At 34.0% G+C, this 15,504-nt stretch overlaps 2 protein-coding genes across 4 annotated transcripts; both read left to right on the forward strand.

Annotated features, from left to right (window-relative positions):
- Window positions 1-24: 24 nt before the first annotated feature.
- LOC100775471 (protein tas) lies at window positions 25-5,542 on the forward strand. 2 transcript variants are annotated; one of them, XM_003524178.5, is made up of 13 exons: window positions 25-671; window positions 1,098-1,139; window positions 1,224-1,293; window positions 1,370-1,578; window positions 1,651-1,739; window positions 2,442-2,498; window positions 2,638-2,746; window positions 2,846-2,947; window positions 3,072-3,136; window positions 3,779-3,882; window positions 4,027-4,091; window positions 4,448-4,502; window positions 5,220-5,542. In XM_003524178.5, exons 3-13 carry the CDS (start codon window positions 1,233-1,235, stop codon window positions 5,378-5,380), a joined length of 1,077 nt encoding a protein of 358 aa, XP_003524226.1. In that variant the 5' UTR covers window positions 25-671; window positions 1,098-1,139; window positions 1,224-1,232; the 3' UTR covers window positions 5,381-5,542. The 2 variants fall into 2 exon arrangements, with proteins under 2 accessions (XP_003524226.1, XP_014631202.1); XM_014775716.3 differs by having other exon boundaries at window positions 25-1,139.
- A 1,453-nt stretch (window positions 5,543-6,995) lies between these two features.
- LOC100776017 (uncharacterized) lies at window positions 6,996-14,161 on the forward strand. 2 transcript variants are annotated; one of them, XM_014775717.3, is made up of 10 exons: window positions 6,996-7,404; window positions 7,506-7,549; window positions 7,704-7,830; window positions 8,007-8,133; window positions 8,815-9,401; window positions 10,169-10,451; window positions 10,534-10,810; window positions 11,382-11,543; window positions 12,850-13,320; window positions 13,599-14,161. In XM_014775717.3, exons 1-10 carry the CDS (start codon window positions 7,233-7,235, stop codon window positions 13,887-13,889), a joined length of 2,541 nt encoding a protein of 846 aa, XP_014631203.1. In that variant the 5' UTR covers window positions 6,996-7,232; the 3' UTR covers window positions 13,890-14,161. The 2 variants fall into 2 exon arrangements, with proteins under 2 accessions (XP_014631203.1, XP_006580202.1); XM_006580139.4 differs by having other exon boundaries at window positions 6,998-7,404; window positions 11,385-11,543.
- Window positions 14,162-15,504: the final 1,343 nt, after the last annotated feature.

The raw sequence follows: 15,504 nt of genomic DNA on the forward strand, positions 1-15,504 counted from the left end.
TTTTTAAAAATTTCAGTACCTTTTCATCTTCTTTGAAAAATGTTAAAAATAATTATAATTAAAAATTATCACTATTTTTATTTTATTTTAAAAATTATAAACTTTTGAAAAATATTGTCACCCATCATCCTCTTCATCTTCTTTATTCTTCTGCCATCACCCAAAACCTCCACCACAATAGAAAAAACCATAATCCAATTGACAATTCCAAATTCAAATCAAAAAGCAAAATTTATAAGCAAGCAAAAGTTCCCAAAATCACAATCCTAATTGAGGAAGCGCGTGAGGAGGGATCGGAGACCAGAGCACGTTCAAAGTTTCTTGACGGCGATAGAAGCAAAAACAAGATTGTCATTACACGCGGATGGCACATGGAGTTTTACTCCTTTAGATCCAACCCCTCGGCGTTGCAACGAAATAAGAATTTGTGCGATTCCTCTGCTTCCTGTTTATGGTGGAGTCATCGTGGAGATTGTGAGTTCCATGTTGGACCTCTGTGTGCCGCAGGTACGGGCCCTCATGCGCGCCCTAGCTCGTGAAGATGATCGTGGCGCTCCCCGACGCCAAGCACAAGACCCTCATGCATCTATGTGTGTTCACTTTCGAAAAATGGATTTGTGTAGAGAGCGTTGTGAATCAATGTTTCGAAACTAAGATTGTGTGTTAACACTGTAAGTGATAGAACACTTGATGATCGGCTATGTAATTTTGAGAATAAAGACTCAAACTGCTTGTTGGTAAAAAAAAAAAAGGTTTCTTTAGACAAAAGCATATTTTTGGGTGGTTTTCAACCGCGGAAAATTGTTTACTTTATTCTAGCAAAATAATTTATGACTGTTTTTTACCGTCGGAAATTTAAACGCCACTAAACGTGACGACACATCATCATTCAAGTGTGCTTTTTGATGGCAGGAAATAAAATCCTTGATGAGATAAAAGTTTAGGTAATAAGGTTGGTTTAAAAAAATATGATTAAAGAATTAAAAGTGAAAACTTAAAAAAAAAATGAAAAATAAAGAACATAATTAATCCATATTTTATTTCTTCTCGAAAACCATAGCTTACTCTCTCTCTCACATTATCCATCTTTGTTCCAGACTTAGTTTTTCTGCGAGCTTTCTCCCTTGACACTCATACAGGTAACTGAATTGTGTTGGTTCTTCTTGAACCAATCACCGTCATTCAAGATTATTGTATTGACGGTATTTGTATGTATGATGTAGCCGAGGACAATGTCAGGTGTTCCTCTCTTCAATCTCGCTCCTAATCTCACTGTCTCGAGGCTCTGCTTAGGTTACACCCCACCTCATTCCCCGACCATTAAATTCTATTCATTCACTTACACGACACTTGTGGTTGTGGGTGGCAGGAACCATGACTTTCGGGGAGCAGAACACGCTGGCGGAGTCGTTTCAGCTTCTGGACCAAGCCTTCCATGCCGGCATCAACTTCTTCGACTCCGCCGAAATGTATCCTGTGCCTCAGCGCCCTCGCACGTGCGGCAGGAGCGAAGAGTATCTCGGCCGTTGGATTTCACAACGAAAAATCCCCAGGGATAGCCTCGTAATTGCATCTAAGGTTCTCTTCTTCTGTCTCGTTCGTTGCTATGTCTCTTTTCTTTAGCTCAACTTGTTCTTATTGCAAAACTAGGTTGCTGGACCTTCTGGGCAGATGACTTGGATTAGAGGTGGTCCTAAATGTTTGGATGCCGATAATATTACTGAAGCCATTGATAATAGGTTACTTCCTCTCTTAATTCTTTCTCTATTCACACCCTACATGCAGACTAATCTTTTATATCGTATATGCAGAGTTTCAGTTAATCCTTCTTACAGTCACTATCTCATGTTTATAAGATCAGAGAGATGCTGGACTGGACATATAATACTAGTAGAAACTGTTTCAGGTCTTTTTTGCTCGAAGCTAAAATGAATTGAGCTTCTCCTGTAAGCTAAAATTAACTTATGCACTTAAGTTTTATAGAAGCTCTCTCGTTTAACTTCTCCAAAAGTTGAAGTGCATAAGTTGATTTTAGCATACGGGAGAAGTTCAGTTTATTTTACCTTCTTATTTTCTTGTACTATAAATACTTGTGGAGAAATCTATATGGACAAAACCTTAATATAGAAAACTAGACCAAAAACAAATCATTTTGATACTCCGGCAAGTCTTTTTTTAACAACCCCTCCAAAAAAACCTGTAAAGAGTTTCATTTCAGCTGGACTATAGAATAAGAAAGGAAAAAATGATCAGAACAATAGTGATGGAGTTTTAGATTGTGATGGCTCATAATATACACTCAAGAGAAACATTAAGGTGGGGGTGCAACTGGGGAGGAGGGATGCTTGTTTGGAAGAGATATAAGATATTATTAAGTTTGCATCTTATGATTCTCTTTCTAGTAATAAACTCTGAAAGCTTTTGTTATTGAATTTATGCAGTTTGTCGCGGATGCAAATGGATTATATTGATCTTTATCAAATTCATTGGCCTGATCGGTTTGTATGTTTTGTTAGTTTGAAGATTTGGACATTTGTTTACATTGTTTTTGAATATTACATGTTCATCGACTTTCTTATTTTTGTCCCCGTGGACGTGCAGTATGGATTTTAACTCTTGAAATGTTACACCTTGTAGTTATGTTCCAATGTTTGGAGAAACTGAGTATGACCCGGTCCAACAATATGCTTCAATTAGTATAGATGAACAACTTGAAGCTCTCAGTGCAGCTGTGAAAGCTGGGAAGGCAAGTGGTATTGTTAAATAGTTTCAAATTGTCAACCTGTCACTCTTGTAATTCCTGAATCATGATTCATGAGTATGAAAATGAATGCATTTTTTGCAGATCAGATTTGTTGGTCTTAGTAATGAAACACCTTATGGCTTGATGAAGTTTATTCAGGTTGCTGAAAAATATGCTTCACACCTGAAGATAGTATCATTGCAGGTTTGATCACTTACGATTCAAATCTGGCAGTATTTTTGTTTATTTTCCTCATGGAACCCTCACCCTACAATTCCCTCTATGAAAGTTTATTTCTGACACTAATTTTTTTCTGTTTTAGTGACAGAATTCATATAGCCTGCTGTGTAGAACTTTTGATTCTGCAATGGCCGAATGCTGCCATCATGAGAGGTATTTAATATTATTGTTAGATATGAAATCATTTATGTGCCTTCGCACAGAAACTTTCTTTTAGGATGGTTTACAACATTGTATGATTGGTATCAAATCCTCTATGACTAAGTGGTCTAGAGTTTGATCTTTGTTGACCCTATTCTTCTAGGTAAAAGTTAAATTTTAGCACAAGGTAGGGTGGGCTAGTGCATTGTCTGCACTTTAAGCCCAAAGGTTGCAGAGGGGGACATGTTATATATAAAATCATTTATGTGTCTTCACCCAACAACTTGAGTTTCTAGGATGGTTGGTTCACAACAATTATTAAAATATAAGTTTGATATTACTTGATTTTGGTCTTCCGAAAAGAAGGCTATCTAAGATATTCTGAGAAGTTGTTTCTCGGATTGATATGAAATGTTGCGGGTTTGGGGACATAATTAAGAGGGCATAATGGATTAAACATTAACAAGCAGATTTATATTATATAAATCAGATTCAATACAAGAAGAGTCATAAGATTCCATTTAATTCAGATGGATGGAACATTGGAAGCTTAATGCATGAAAATTTATAATGTTTACTACATTTGTTGGCCTAAATCATTCTTCTGTATTTTCTATGAAAGCCTCATTGTTTGATAATTATTTATCTTTTCAGAATTAGTTTGTTGGCCTACAGTCCCCTAGCAATGGGTATACTTTCAGGGAAATATTTTTCCCCAGGCGGTGGTCCAACAGATGCTCGTTTAAATCTTTTTAAAGGTTAATTGACATCTTTTTAGATATGTTTTGTCTTACCAAGCTTTTTCACCTCTTGCCCTCCTTCCCAACATGAAGGAAAGGGAAAAATAAATGTTCCTGGTAAGTATGAGTTTATCCAACTGATACTATTGTTATTATTCCCAGGGAAGTATTCAGAAGGAGAATCTAGGTACAACTTGTCCAATAAAATTATAAAGGCAGCTACCGTGGTAAGTGGATTCTTGTCAGCATTGTTGCAGATTGCAATGCTAATACTTTGATTAGCTTATTGGAATCTGAATGTTACATTTCAAAACACATTTTTGCATGTTTTGATTAGCATATATAAAGTTTTCTTAATTTAAGAGCATATGATGTGATGTGAATGGGGAAAATTGTTTTAATTTGAACTGATAGCCTTGGAACTTAAAAACATGTGCAATAGCTAGATGCTAATTTATCATAGGTGTGAACATTTAAAACTGAACCTCATGGTTAACTGTTGTTAATTAGAATCTCTTGTTCCTATTTATTTCTTCAGTTTACTGATTTTAATCCCCATATTCATATATTTCCCCTTCTGCAGAAATACCTTAATATTGCAAAAACACATGGTCTTCATCCTGTATCTCTGGCTATAGGTTTGATAATCTTTTCCTAGATCTTCATGTGCAATCCCGCATCCCCACCCCCTTTTATATCGAGTGATGTAATTTGCATGACTCCAAACGCATCAAATATTAAATCATGTGGCTGATCCACCATATTGGTTGATAGTTGATACTGTTCACAATTACAAGGAGGAGTTGCTAAATGCTAATACCTAAAGTAGTTTGATAGCTGCGCTTGTACTGACATTGCCCTTTTTTAGTCCCATGCATATGTTTTAAGTAAATTCATAGGTAATCAATTACACTGCGTATGTAGAATTCAATAATGGACAGTCTGGTAGAAGTTTGGTAAATTGGGACAAGTCATGCCTTCAAAGTTGGAGTTTTTGCTCCTTTGCTTCTTAATGATATTGGATGCCGTACATTGGCTTCTTCTAAATAAGCAAGAATGTTCTGTTTTTTTTTCTTCCTTTTTTGTCTTGCTGTTTTAAAAGGTTGCCAAAAAATGGTTTAATTTAGTAGTATCTTATCATTGCTGGAGATAGTTATTAATGCGCACGCATAATGCAATTTTATCCATCATTTGCAATTAACTCATGCTTTTTCATTTTTTTAAAAGCATCCATTGACTATGTTACTGATTGTGGTCCTTGAGCTTATCCATTAGAGGTTGTGGATTTGTGGGGCATTAGTTTATTTTTTTATTTTATCCTAATTTTATTTCCTGTTCATTTTTGTTTTGAGCAGCTTTTGTTTTGCGACACCCCCTTGTTGCTAGTGCTGTTTTTGGGGCCACCAAATCATGGCAGCTTCGGGAGGTTCTAAATGCATGCAAGATTGAGCTCACATTTGAAGTAATTGAAGAAATTAACAAGATTCATTCAAGGTTTCCAAATCCATGTCCCTGAAGAATGCAAATTATTAATTAATAATTATGATGAATATGTTTGAAAATTAGGTGAAAAATTACTTTTGAAGAAAAAAATTACTTTTTAAAAGGATTAGGATTTTTCATTTTGTTTTTATTCATTAGATCTGTATTAAAATGTGTGGAACAATAATTTCAACCATAAACCAAACATGGACCATCTCATTATCATATAGAGGCAGAGAAGATAGCAGTAGTCAATAGTCATAACTCGGTAAATTCGTAATACATTATACAATACTCAATGCGCGACCCGAAAATACAGAAGGCGAAATATAAAAAGAGAGCATCGTTGAATGATATATTTTCGGCAAATTGTTAAGTATACGCAATAAATATAATATTAGTAGTATACATTTGTATTCTTCGTGGATCAATACTCCTGTGGGTCCCACTTTTACTCCATATTTGACTTGAAACCCACATCCGATTATTCACAGAACCAAAACTATCTTCATTTGGTTTAACAACCATACAACCATATTTTTCTTAGTTTTTTTTTTTAATCTTTTTATTATTCCGGAATAGTGCTTAGGTTATTTGCATCTATACGCTATGTTTCGATGCATATGAAAATATGAGAGAAATAAGTAAAAATATTTATAAGGTAGGATGTATTTATTCCTCTAAATTATTTAATATGGAATTTTGTTCTAAGGCCTAATGGTTTGATTGGAGAGAAGAGAAAAAAAATATTTAAATTAAAATAGAAAAAAAATGAGACCCAAATCAAATTTTGATATTTTCTTTTCCTTTCTCTCCAATTTCTTTGCAACCAAATATACTATAAATGCATACCTATACAAAAAAAACAAACAAACAAACAAACGCATACCTCATGTATAACTGGAATTGAATATTCTTTGCCAATATAATTACTATTAACATAGTCTAACCTAAAATTAGAAAGAAGATTTGAACTTTTAAAGGAGAAGTTGTTATCCTATTAAAATCGATCTGGGCTGCATTTACATCATTTAAAGTTCTAAGTGAAATTACAATAAAAATGATAGTTAATAATATCTTACAACTTATTTGTACACTTGGAACGAATTTAACCTTTTTTTTTTATAGAATTTAAGTTTTTTTTTCATTTTTCATTTAATCTTTAAAATTATCAATTCTAAAAGAACTTTATTTTTTAAAAAAAAAATTGTGTATAGGTATATGTTTAATTCTTTTATGAACCCTAGTGAAGGCTGGAAATAAAATTGTATGTACGTTATAATATGCCGTTAAAGATATAATAGGTAAAGGAAAAGTGATTTTTTTAAAAAAAAATCCCTTTATTATTAGTACTGTACGGAGTATATTATATTATTAGTGTTATTATATTGTTTTAATTAATTATTAACTATTAGAATTTTCTTACCAAGAGAATTATTACCATTATTAGTAAAGATTCTATCGCTCATAAAAACTATAATCCGATTAAATGAACTAAGTGGAGTATATTTTATTTAGAATAAATATTGTTATCACTCCTCTAAAATTACGTTTGAAAATAAAAAAGATACACACAAGCATAAATTAATCATTGTTAAAAGCACTAAAGCAGAAACAAATCCCATATTAACGAAGATTTTCAGTTTCTCACAAATTGATTGATGTTATTATTTCCAGAAAAAAAGGAGGAAAAAAAAGAAAAGGAAAAAACTCCGAAGAGAGAAAAAGGAGGGTTTTGTTTCGTTTCGTCCTCTTTCCGTTTCGGGTGCAAATCATTGACAGGAGAGAGAACCTGCGCGCGGAGAGATATTTTAAACGCGGCGGAACCCTAACGAGTCGAACGGCAGCGGGGGCGGCGAAGGCAGATCGGAGCGCGAGCGAGGAGGATGAGCGGCAAAGGCGGTGGCGGCCAGAAGGCAGGGATTCCTCCGGCCAGTCGGAAGATGGTTCAGAGCTTGAAGGAGATAGTGAGCAACATCCCCGAACACGAGATCTACGCCACTCTCAAAGACTGTAACATGGACCCTAACGAAGCCGTTAGTCGCCTCCTCTCCCAAGGTATAACACTGCACTGCACTGCACTAGGGTTTTTCAATTTCTATCACAATCACTCCTTCGCACGTGCCTAATCTTATGTATGTTCGTTTCTCGTTCTGTAGATACTTTTCACGAGGTGAAGAGCAAACGTGAGAAGAAAAAAGAGGTGCGTTTTGAGTTACCTTTAGTTCGTTTTGTTTTTATTTTTGTAGATGCTTGTTATGAGGAGTTACTCGAGTTAGATAATACTTTTGTTTATGTACTTGCTTGTGATGCTCAGTGACGACATTTTTTGTTTTTCTTTTATTATTATTCTTCAGGGTAAGGACACAACGGATTCCAGGTCTCGTGTGGTAAGCAATACATCTAGCCGTGGCGGTGGTGCTAGGGTTAGCGCTGACCGATATGTTGGGCGTGGAGGCGCTACTCAATTTAGTAGTGGTGGTGGTAAGCGGATGCTGGTTGCTATTTTTGAATAATGTTTGGATTAATTAATATGCTCTTAACCTAATACTTTACCAAGTAGTATTTCTTATGTCTCTATTGTTGGTGTGTTGTTGCTTTTATTATTATTGTTTTTGTTGTTGTCATCATCATCACCATCACCTATGTTTGGAGGTCAGATTCTGGTCTCCTGCAGGGAAAACCTGTACTCAAAAAGGAAAACGGAACACCTGCTTATGGAGGTCTTACTGCTCCTGCTTCTAGCGCATTGGACAATAATGTAAACAGGCAACTACCATCCTACAGGTATATTTTCCTTCAATAATTTTGTGCACTACTGGAGGAACTAAAGGAATTCTTGTGTTTATGATAAACACCAGTTTGTGGTTATGATCTGTTTGGAAATTCAGACTGGTAATTAATTGTATTCATTTCTGGTATTTATTATGCTTCCTCCAGTTTTTTTCTGAAAAGCAAGTTGGCTCACTTGGCTGTTAAAGCATCCAATCCAACTTTTGCAAGCTATTTTCAATGCAGTTGGTGCATTCTGTACCCCACTTATTCACTGGATTACTCTATGGTTTTGCTTTATCTTGTGGGATGAACTTTATAACTTTGCAAATGCTCATTTTTCTTTTCCAAAGATATAAGACACCAAATTGATTACAAATGTCTTCTATTTGTAAATTTTTAATATATTATAAATATTTTAAATTGGTCGTTCAATAAAATCAAATTATCTTTCAAAGTGATATATTTGTCATCAAATTGGTTTTTGGAGGAAGACTCTGATGGCATTAGTTATCATTTAAGGATCAATATGATGTTGCATATATGTTGAGTGGGCCAAAGTTAGTGTTTAGTTGTTTACTCATTTGTCTTAATTTTTTCAAAACAAAAGATTGCTTGTAAGCGTTTGAATACTGAGCACACTTTTAGTATGTAAGATAGGATGGAGCATCTCATGAATGTTCGAAACTGTTGTAGTGATTCTGTCCGTGTCTGTGATGGTCTATCTTCATCACAATATGGTGGGATGCAATCTCCATGGGTGGCGAACCCAGGTCAAGTATCAATGGCTGACATTGTCAGGATGGGTAGGCCACAGGCCAAGGCATCCATGCATAACTCTTCTCTCCACAGTGGCAGCCATCAGAATGTTTTTGCACCCCCAGAAGCTTCACATAACAATTTGCATTCATTGCAAGGTCATGCTTCCAAGGTGTCAGAAACAAATAATGACCGTGGCTTTGCTATTAACTCCAATGTTGAACAGAATGATGAATGGCCATTGATTGAGCATCAACCAGCTGTTTCTGTATCCTCAGTTGTAGATGATCATCCAACATCTGAGTACCATACAAACTCATCTAACTCTGGTGAAGCTAATCAGCAGCTGAAGACCCATGTAAATGAATTTGTAGCTGAAGATGATCCTGTTGAGAATCCAGACAATGTTGGATCTGCTTCTATATCTGAAGAGAATCCCGAAAGTACATCTGTTTTTGATGGTAGCACGTACAAGGACATAAATTCCTACCAATCTCATCGGCATCCTTTTGAAACTAATGAAGGTGACTAGGATGTTTATCAGTTTGCATGTCTGGTATCTTTATTTATATTGAGCATATATTTTTTTAAAAAAATTTTTGAAGACCTAGTGTGGATAAACTTCTTGATAAGCATTTGTAGAAAAAGAATTTGGGAGGTAAATTAAATCAAACTTCTCCCTTAAGTTAAAAGTAAACTATGCACCTTAGCTCTTGGAGAAGTGAAGTTAGATGAAAGAGCTTCTAAACAAGGAAAGAAGTTTGATTTATTTTACCTTTTTTCTGTTCTCCTATAAGTTCTTATTGAGAAGTATGTACAAATAGGGTCATAATTGTCATGTAATTAGAGGGATGGTACTAGCACTTCCATGTAAAATTGCTTTGAAATTCCTTAGTTTTCATGTTGTTATCTCTTCTGTCCACGTATTTGCTGATTTGGTCTTCAAATTACACATGCTATTGCTAGATTGGGCCTGAATTGTTGAAGTCATAGAAATAGCATAATGAAAGAATATTTCAATATCCTTTTACAAGTCAATCAATGCGTTCATCATTGTGGTTGTTATTGTTATTTTGTTATTATTATTATTATTATTATTGTTTTTTTTTCTTTCTCATCCTTTTAACATGTGAATAGTTTAAAAGGAGTTATTTTATCACTAAAATAGTCATGTGCCCTGATCTCTAATGGTTTAGAGAGTTATTATAATACAATTATTTGAAGTTCATTCATGATTATATCAAACATTCGCTTACATGTAACTCCTAATTTTGTAACATCTTTCTTTCAGCTGAAGGTGGTGTTTCATCAGTGGCCGCGAACTTAGAGCAGCTAAATTTACACTCAAATGATCAGGGGACTGAACAAGAAGAGGAAAATTCTTCTGTAGTAATTCCAAATCATTTACAACTCCATTCTGCTGAATGCTTAAATCTGAGCTTTGGAAGTTTTGGATCTGCAAACGATGCTTCCCTTTCTGGATCTGGCCCATATGCATCTAGGCCCTTGAAAAGTAACTTGGAAGATACATCTGGAGCAAACGATGTTTCAACAATTGGGTCCTCAGATGTTAGGCATGTGCTTAGACATCAGTACACTTTGCTGCAATATTCTGGTCATTCCTATTTAACTTAATGTATGTTTTTTTTCTTGCAGAAACCCTGACTATTATGGCGATGAGCATCTTACTACTACCTCTGATGGGAATGTAGCTCACATAACTGGTGTGGATGCTGGGACTTATGAGCATTCCTCCATTTCGCAATCAGAGGCTTTAAAATCTGAACCCCCTGAAACTGCTCAGGAAAATCAATATTCATTTCCTTCTTCACACGAGTTTACTTACGAAAATGCCCAACAGCCAGATGTTACATACCCTCATTCACAGACAAGCTCACAGATACAGAACCTGTCTCCCTTCTCTAGTGTAATGGTAATGCATAGAATTCTTACGACTTGCAATATTTAGCATATTTCAAGGCTGGGTCTTATTTTGGGTGTTAAGTTAATTAGAGTTGGTTCTAAAATGATTTGATATGTTATAGTGTTAAGCTAGGGGATGATCAGTGCTGCTATTCATCTCTTTCAGAATAAATCAAAGCTTATTCTCTCCAAACAATAGAACTTGTGGTAGAGTACTGGTTTACTGTATTAAATACTTTTCAAATGGACATTTTTAAGTATATTTTATGATTGAATTGGGAATTGGGCATAGAAATGCCCCCATTTGGATATTTCATTAATATTGTCGGGGTGGTGTATGATTTCTATCACAGTTAATTGAGTTGAGTGTGAATTTCAATGCTCAGTTGCTTTACTTGTATGGCAACTTATTACTACAGTAACTTGTACTTTTTTCAGAAAACTATAATATGGTGCAGGACCATTTATTGCTTTACTGTAATAATAAGCCATATATATTATTGTAGTTTCTTTTATCTTCTAATATTAATATCATGTTGTTATTCTGCTATTTGCACTAATCTTATAGTGCTATTGTTTAGCAGGCTTATACAAATTCTTTGCCCAGTGCACTGTTGGCTTCAACTGTTCAAACAGCAAGGGAGGATATCCCATACTCACCCTTCCCTGCAACACAATCAATGCCTGCAAAATATAGCAATATTGCTTCTTCAATTGGTGGTCCCACTATAAACATGTCAGAGGTGAACTTCTGCTCTAGCTTATTTTAGTTTTTCTATGTACAAGCTTTTGAGACAGGTTGAATCATAAATAAATCTAGGATTACAGCTTACAGAGTGTTCAATTATTCTTGTTGGTCAAAGAGGATGTGTAATGGAATTTGCATGTACATTATGTTTGGGGGCTGCAGTTATATACCAATATTTTGGTTAATAATAAGCACTAAGGAAATGTTTGTATGTACGTGTATTGAATATCAACTGTCTAGATAACTTCCATGTGACATCAGTTAAAGATCTGACTTACATTAAGAGCATCACAAATCAAAAGATGATATCTTGGTTCAATCACTTGTGTCCAAAAGGCATTTTGCATGTTTTGGTTTGAGCTACTTGAGTGATTACTGATTAGTGTCTTCACATGAGCTGATATTTTGCCAATCTGTGTTTTCTGCATATGAACTTACAAAGTTTATATTAATTAATTACTTAATTAGCAACATAAGAGGATGTATTGGATGAGACAAGGCATTTGGATTTTTATGCCTAGGTGTCACATCAATTGTATCCTGTGCCCATTTTGTGTTTGATACAATACAAGTATTTCTGCACTCTGCAGTGCAATCTTGTTTCTTTGCCTGATAAATGGCTAGGGATCTACCTGTGATAAATCTTGTGTGATTCCATTTTCATGTATATACATTTTATTATACTACTACTAGACAAATCCATTCGTTGTTACTAGTCAGTTTGGTTTCCCATAAAAATATGGGTGAAAAATTTGTAGATGATATATATATATATATACACACCGTGCGAAGGTACTGGTCTTGGAATGCTATAGTTATTTTAAAAAATTAAGATCCTGGTGAGACAATATGTATTAAATAAAATGTTCATATATTTAAAAATATAAAATTAAATTTATCAACTTGTGCTTATCCTATCCTAACCCAAGTTTCATGCTTTCTCCCGCTGCCAAGTCCTGTGATACTTTTATGGTTGGCAAGTACTTTGAGGGTGTTCGATATTTAGAAAACAGAGGGAAGTCTAAAACCACAAATATGGATGTGAGTGTATCAGTATTGAATATGGATTTGATACAAGTATCTGTGCATTACATGCGGGTGAAAGAGAACACGGGATTTATCATAAATCTAAGAAATAATATCACGTCATGGGTGCAATTTATATTGAAATTGTTTTCCAGTGATTTGCACAGTTTAATGTTATATTTGTATATATCTATCTTTATTTTATTTTTATTTTTTTTATTAAGAGGGAGAACATGGATATTTGGTATCCATTAATTTTATCTGTCAACTTGTAGGCTCTAAGGGCAAATAACATTTCAACACCTCAACCTAATCCACAAGCCCTGCCTGGTGCCAATGTTGCCACTGGACCTGCACTTCCTCAACACCTTGCTGTGCATCCCTATTCCCAGCCTACTCTTCCTCTGGGACATTTTGCTAATATGATTAGCTATCCATTCTTGCCTCAGAGCTATACCTACATGCCATCAGCATTTCAGCAGGCTTTTCCTGGAAATAGCACATACCACCAATCTCTGGCAGCCATGCTTCCACAATATAAAAATAGCATTTCTGTCAGTAGCTTACCTCAGTCTGCTGCTGCTGCTGCTGTTGCATCTGGATATGGTTTTGGAAGTTCCACCAGCATTCCCGGAGGAAATTATCCATTGAACCCACCTGCTGCGCCTACTAGTACAACTATTGGATATGATGATGTTATAAACTCTCAGTTCAAGGAGAACAATCATATTATTTCTCTACAGCAGGTATAAAGATCTTCATTTTAATGCACATTTAACTGTTTTTGTTTTCCATATACAATTTCTTCTCTTGGGGAGTTGAGCCAATTTGGTTTCAACAGTGCAACCTTTACAAAATGGAGTTATTTGTTAGTTTTTATATTTGTGCTTGTGTAAAACCATGATCCTTTTAAAGGCATGTAAACAAAAGGTTTAAGTTGTGTTTCATTTTGTTGTCAACAAATTACTGTCATTTTTTGTTGTCAGGGAATGGGGTAGACTGATTTTGTGTTTTCTTCTGTCAGAATGAGAATTCTCCGATGTGGGTTCACGGACCTAGCTCTCGAACAATGTCTGCAGTTCCTCCCAGCACGTATTACAGCTTCCAGGGACAGAATCAACAACCAGGGGGGTTTCGGCAAAGCCAGCAGCCCTCACAACAGCATTTTGGATCCCTTGGATACCCTAACTTCTACCATTCTCAGACTGGGATTTCTCTGGAACATCAGCAGCAGAATCCAAGGGAAGCATCCCTTGCTGGTTCTCAAAGCCAACCACCAAAGCAGTCCCAACAAATATGGCAAAACAGCTACTAATCTTATTAACCTCCCGGTTTTTAAGGGTCTTGATGTGAGTTTGAAGGTGGCATTTCCGCGGTCTAATAATTAAAATGTGCCATTGTTTGGTCCCAAGAGACCATATATTGCCCGCTCCTGCCATGTGCGAAGTTGTATTCTATACAAGTTATAATTATGCTCGTGATATTTAACTTAGGTATTTAAGTGTGCTAATTTGGTGTACGACGTACAGTACCCTTTTTATCAACATTCTTCTCATCTGGTTATAGTGGAAAGTTTCTTGGATGCTACCTTGGATTTTACTCCTTTCATTCTTGCCCCCTTCCCTTTTATATATGCATTGTCTGTCGTCTACCTGAGAGTTACCTTGTATTACTTTCTTTGTTCCTTTTAAACTGTTTTAAGGTTTTGGGGCGGGGACAAGAATTAAAAAATATAATTTAATGTTTTTGCTTTTTATTAAAATTATCTAATTTTGTATTATATACTATCTTTAATGATTATTTTGTCATTTATTATTTTTCTCTTTAACTTCATGATTTATAAATTGTAATTTAAGTGAATGGAAGGATGTGATTAATAAAATAGTTTAAATTTTTAGAATGACATTTTAGCAATGGTAGTTTATTGTTATTATTCCTTCCGATCTTATTTATAAAACATGGTATTGAAAAAACATTATCTTTTTCTACAAAACTCATTTCAATAATCTCATGCATTAATTATTTTTTGACTAAAATGTTTTTATTTATTTTAATTCATAGTTGATTGCTGCTCTTAATTGTTTCTTCTCTCTCTTGAAGATGAATAGATTCCCAATAATCTTAAAGACAAATTTGAAAAAATATTATAAATATAAACAAATTTAATGTTAATACATGATATGATAGAAATAGAAAGAAATAAAATATATCCATGGAGTGTTTAAAATATTATCTCACTTCAATTTTATTGCCACACAAGACTCAATCAAAATTTTATGAGTTGGATTGGATTTACGTAATTTTATTTAGCAAATCCTACTTAACACAATCATAAATGGATTTGATTTGAGTGAATTGAATCTGAATACTTAAAAAATATTTTTTATTTTTTAAGAAATATTTTTTTAAAATAATAATTTATTTTTGTCAAAAAATTTTAAATATATAATAATTAAGTACATCTAAAAGAGATCAAATTATAAAAATATTTAACTTATAGAGTAATAATTTCAATGTTAATATGATATTATTTTAGATATAAATAAAATATGATATTAACATGTAAAAATATAAACAAAATTAAAACAAAGATAAAAATAACTCAAAAAAGAAAAAAATCATTGATGATTTAATTTAATAAATTATGAGTTAAAAATTCTAATACATTTTATATTTAATAATTAATTTATATATAATAAATAAAATTATATGATTTTAATTTATATATATAATATGATCCAAATACTTTAAAGATTCAACTCAATATAATTGAATCAAATAGAATTACGGACGGACGGGTTGACTCATACTAATAAACACTTTTAAAACTTATGATCAAATTTTATCACAAAACTATAATGAAATGATACAAAAGAAATTGAGGGTGTTTCTTTTAATAGAAATTAAACTCAAACTTGTATTATTTCAAA

This window comes from Glycine max, chromosome 5 (assembly GCF_000004515.6).
Source record: "Glycine max cultivar Williams 82 chromosome 5, Glycine_max_v4.0, whole genome shotgun sequence".
NCBI lineage: Eukaryota > Viridiplantae > Streptophyta > Magnoliopsida > Fabales > Fabaceae > Glycine > Glycine max.

What these genes read in the sequence shown, in the direction of transcription:
- LOC100775471 (XM_014775716.3), top strand. Translation starts at nt 1,233, where the DNA reads ATGTCAGGTGTTCCTCTCTTCAATCTCGCTCCTAATCTCACTGTCTCG. An exon ending in TGAAGATAGTATCATTGCAG is followed by an intron (nt 2,948 to 3,071) that starts GTTTGATCACTT and finishes TTTTAGTGACAG; the next exon opens with AATTCATATAGCCTGCTGTG. An exon ending in TCCTGTATCTCTGGCTATAG is followed by an intron (nt 4,503 to 5,219) that starts GTTTGATAATCT and finishes TGTTTTGAGCAG; the next exon opens with CTTTTGTTTTGCGACACCCC.
- LOC100776017 (XM_014775717.3), top strand. Translation starts at nt 7,233, where the DNA reads ATGAGCGGCAAAGGCGGTGGCGGCCAGAAGGCAGGGATTCCTCCGGCC. An exon ending in AACGTGAGAAGAAAAAAGAG is followed by an intron (nt 7,550 to 7,703) that starts GTGCGTTTTGAG and finishes ATTATTCTTCAG; the next exon opens with GGTAAGGACACAACGGATTC. An exon ending in TCCTTTTGAAACTAATGAAG is followed by an intron (nt 9,402 to 10,168) that starts GTGACTAGGATG and finishes TCTTTCTTTCAG; the next exon opens with CTGAAGGTGGTGTTTCATCA.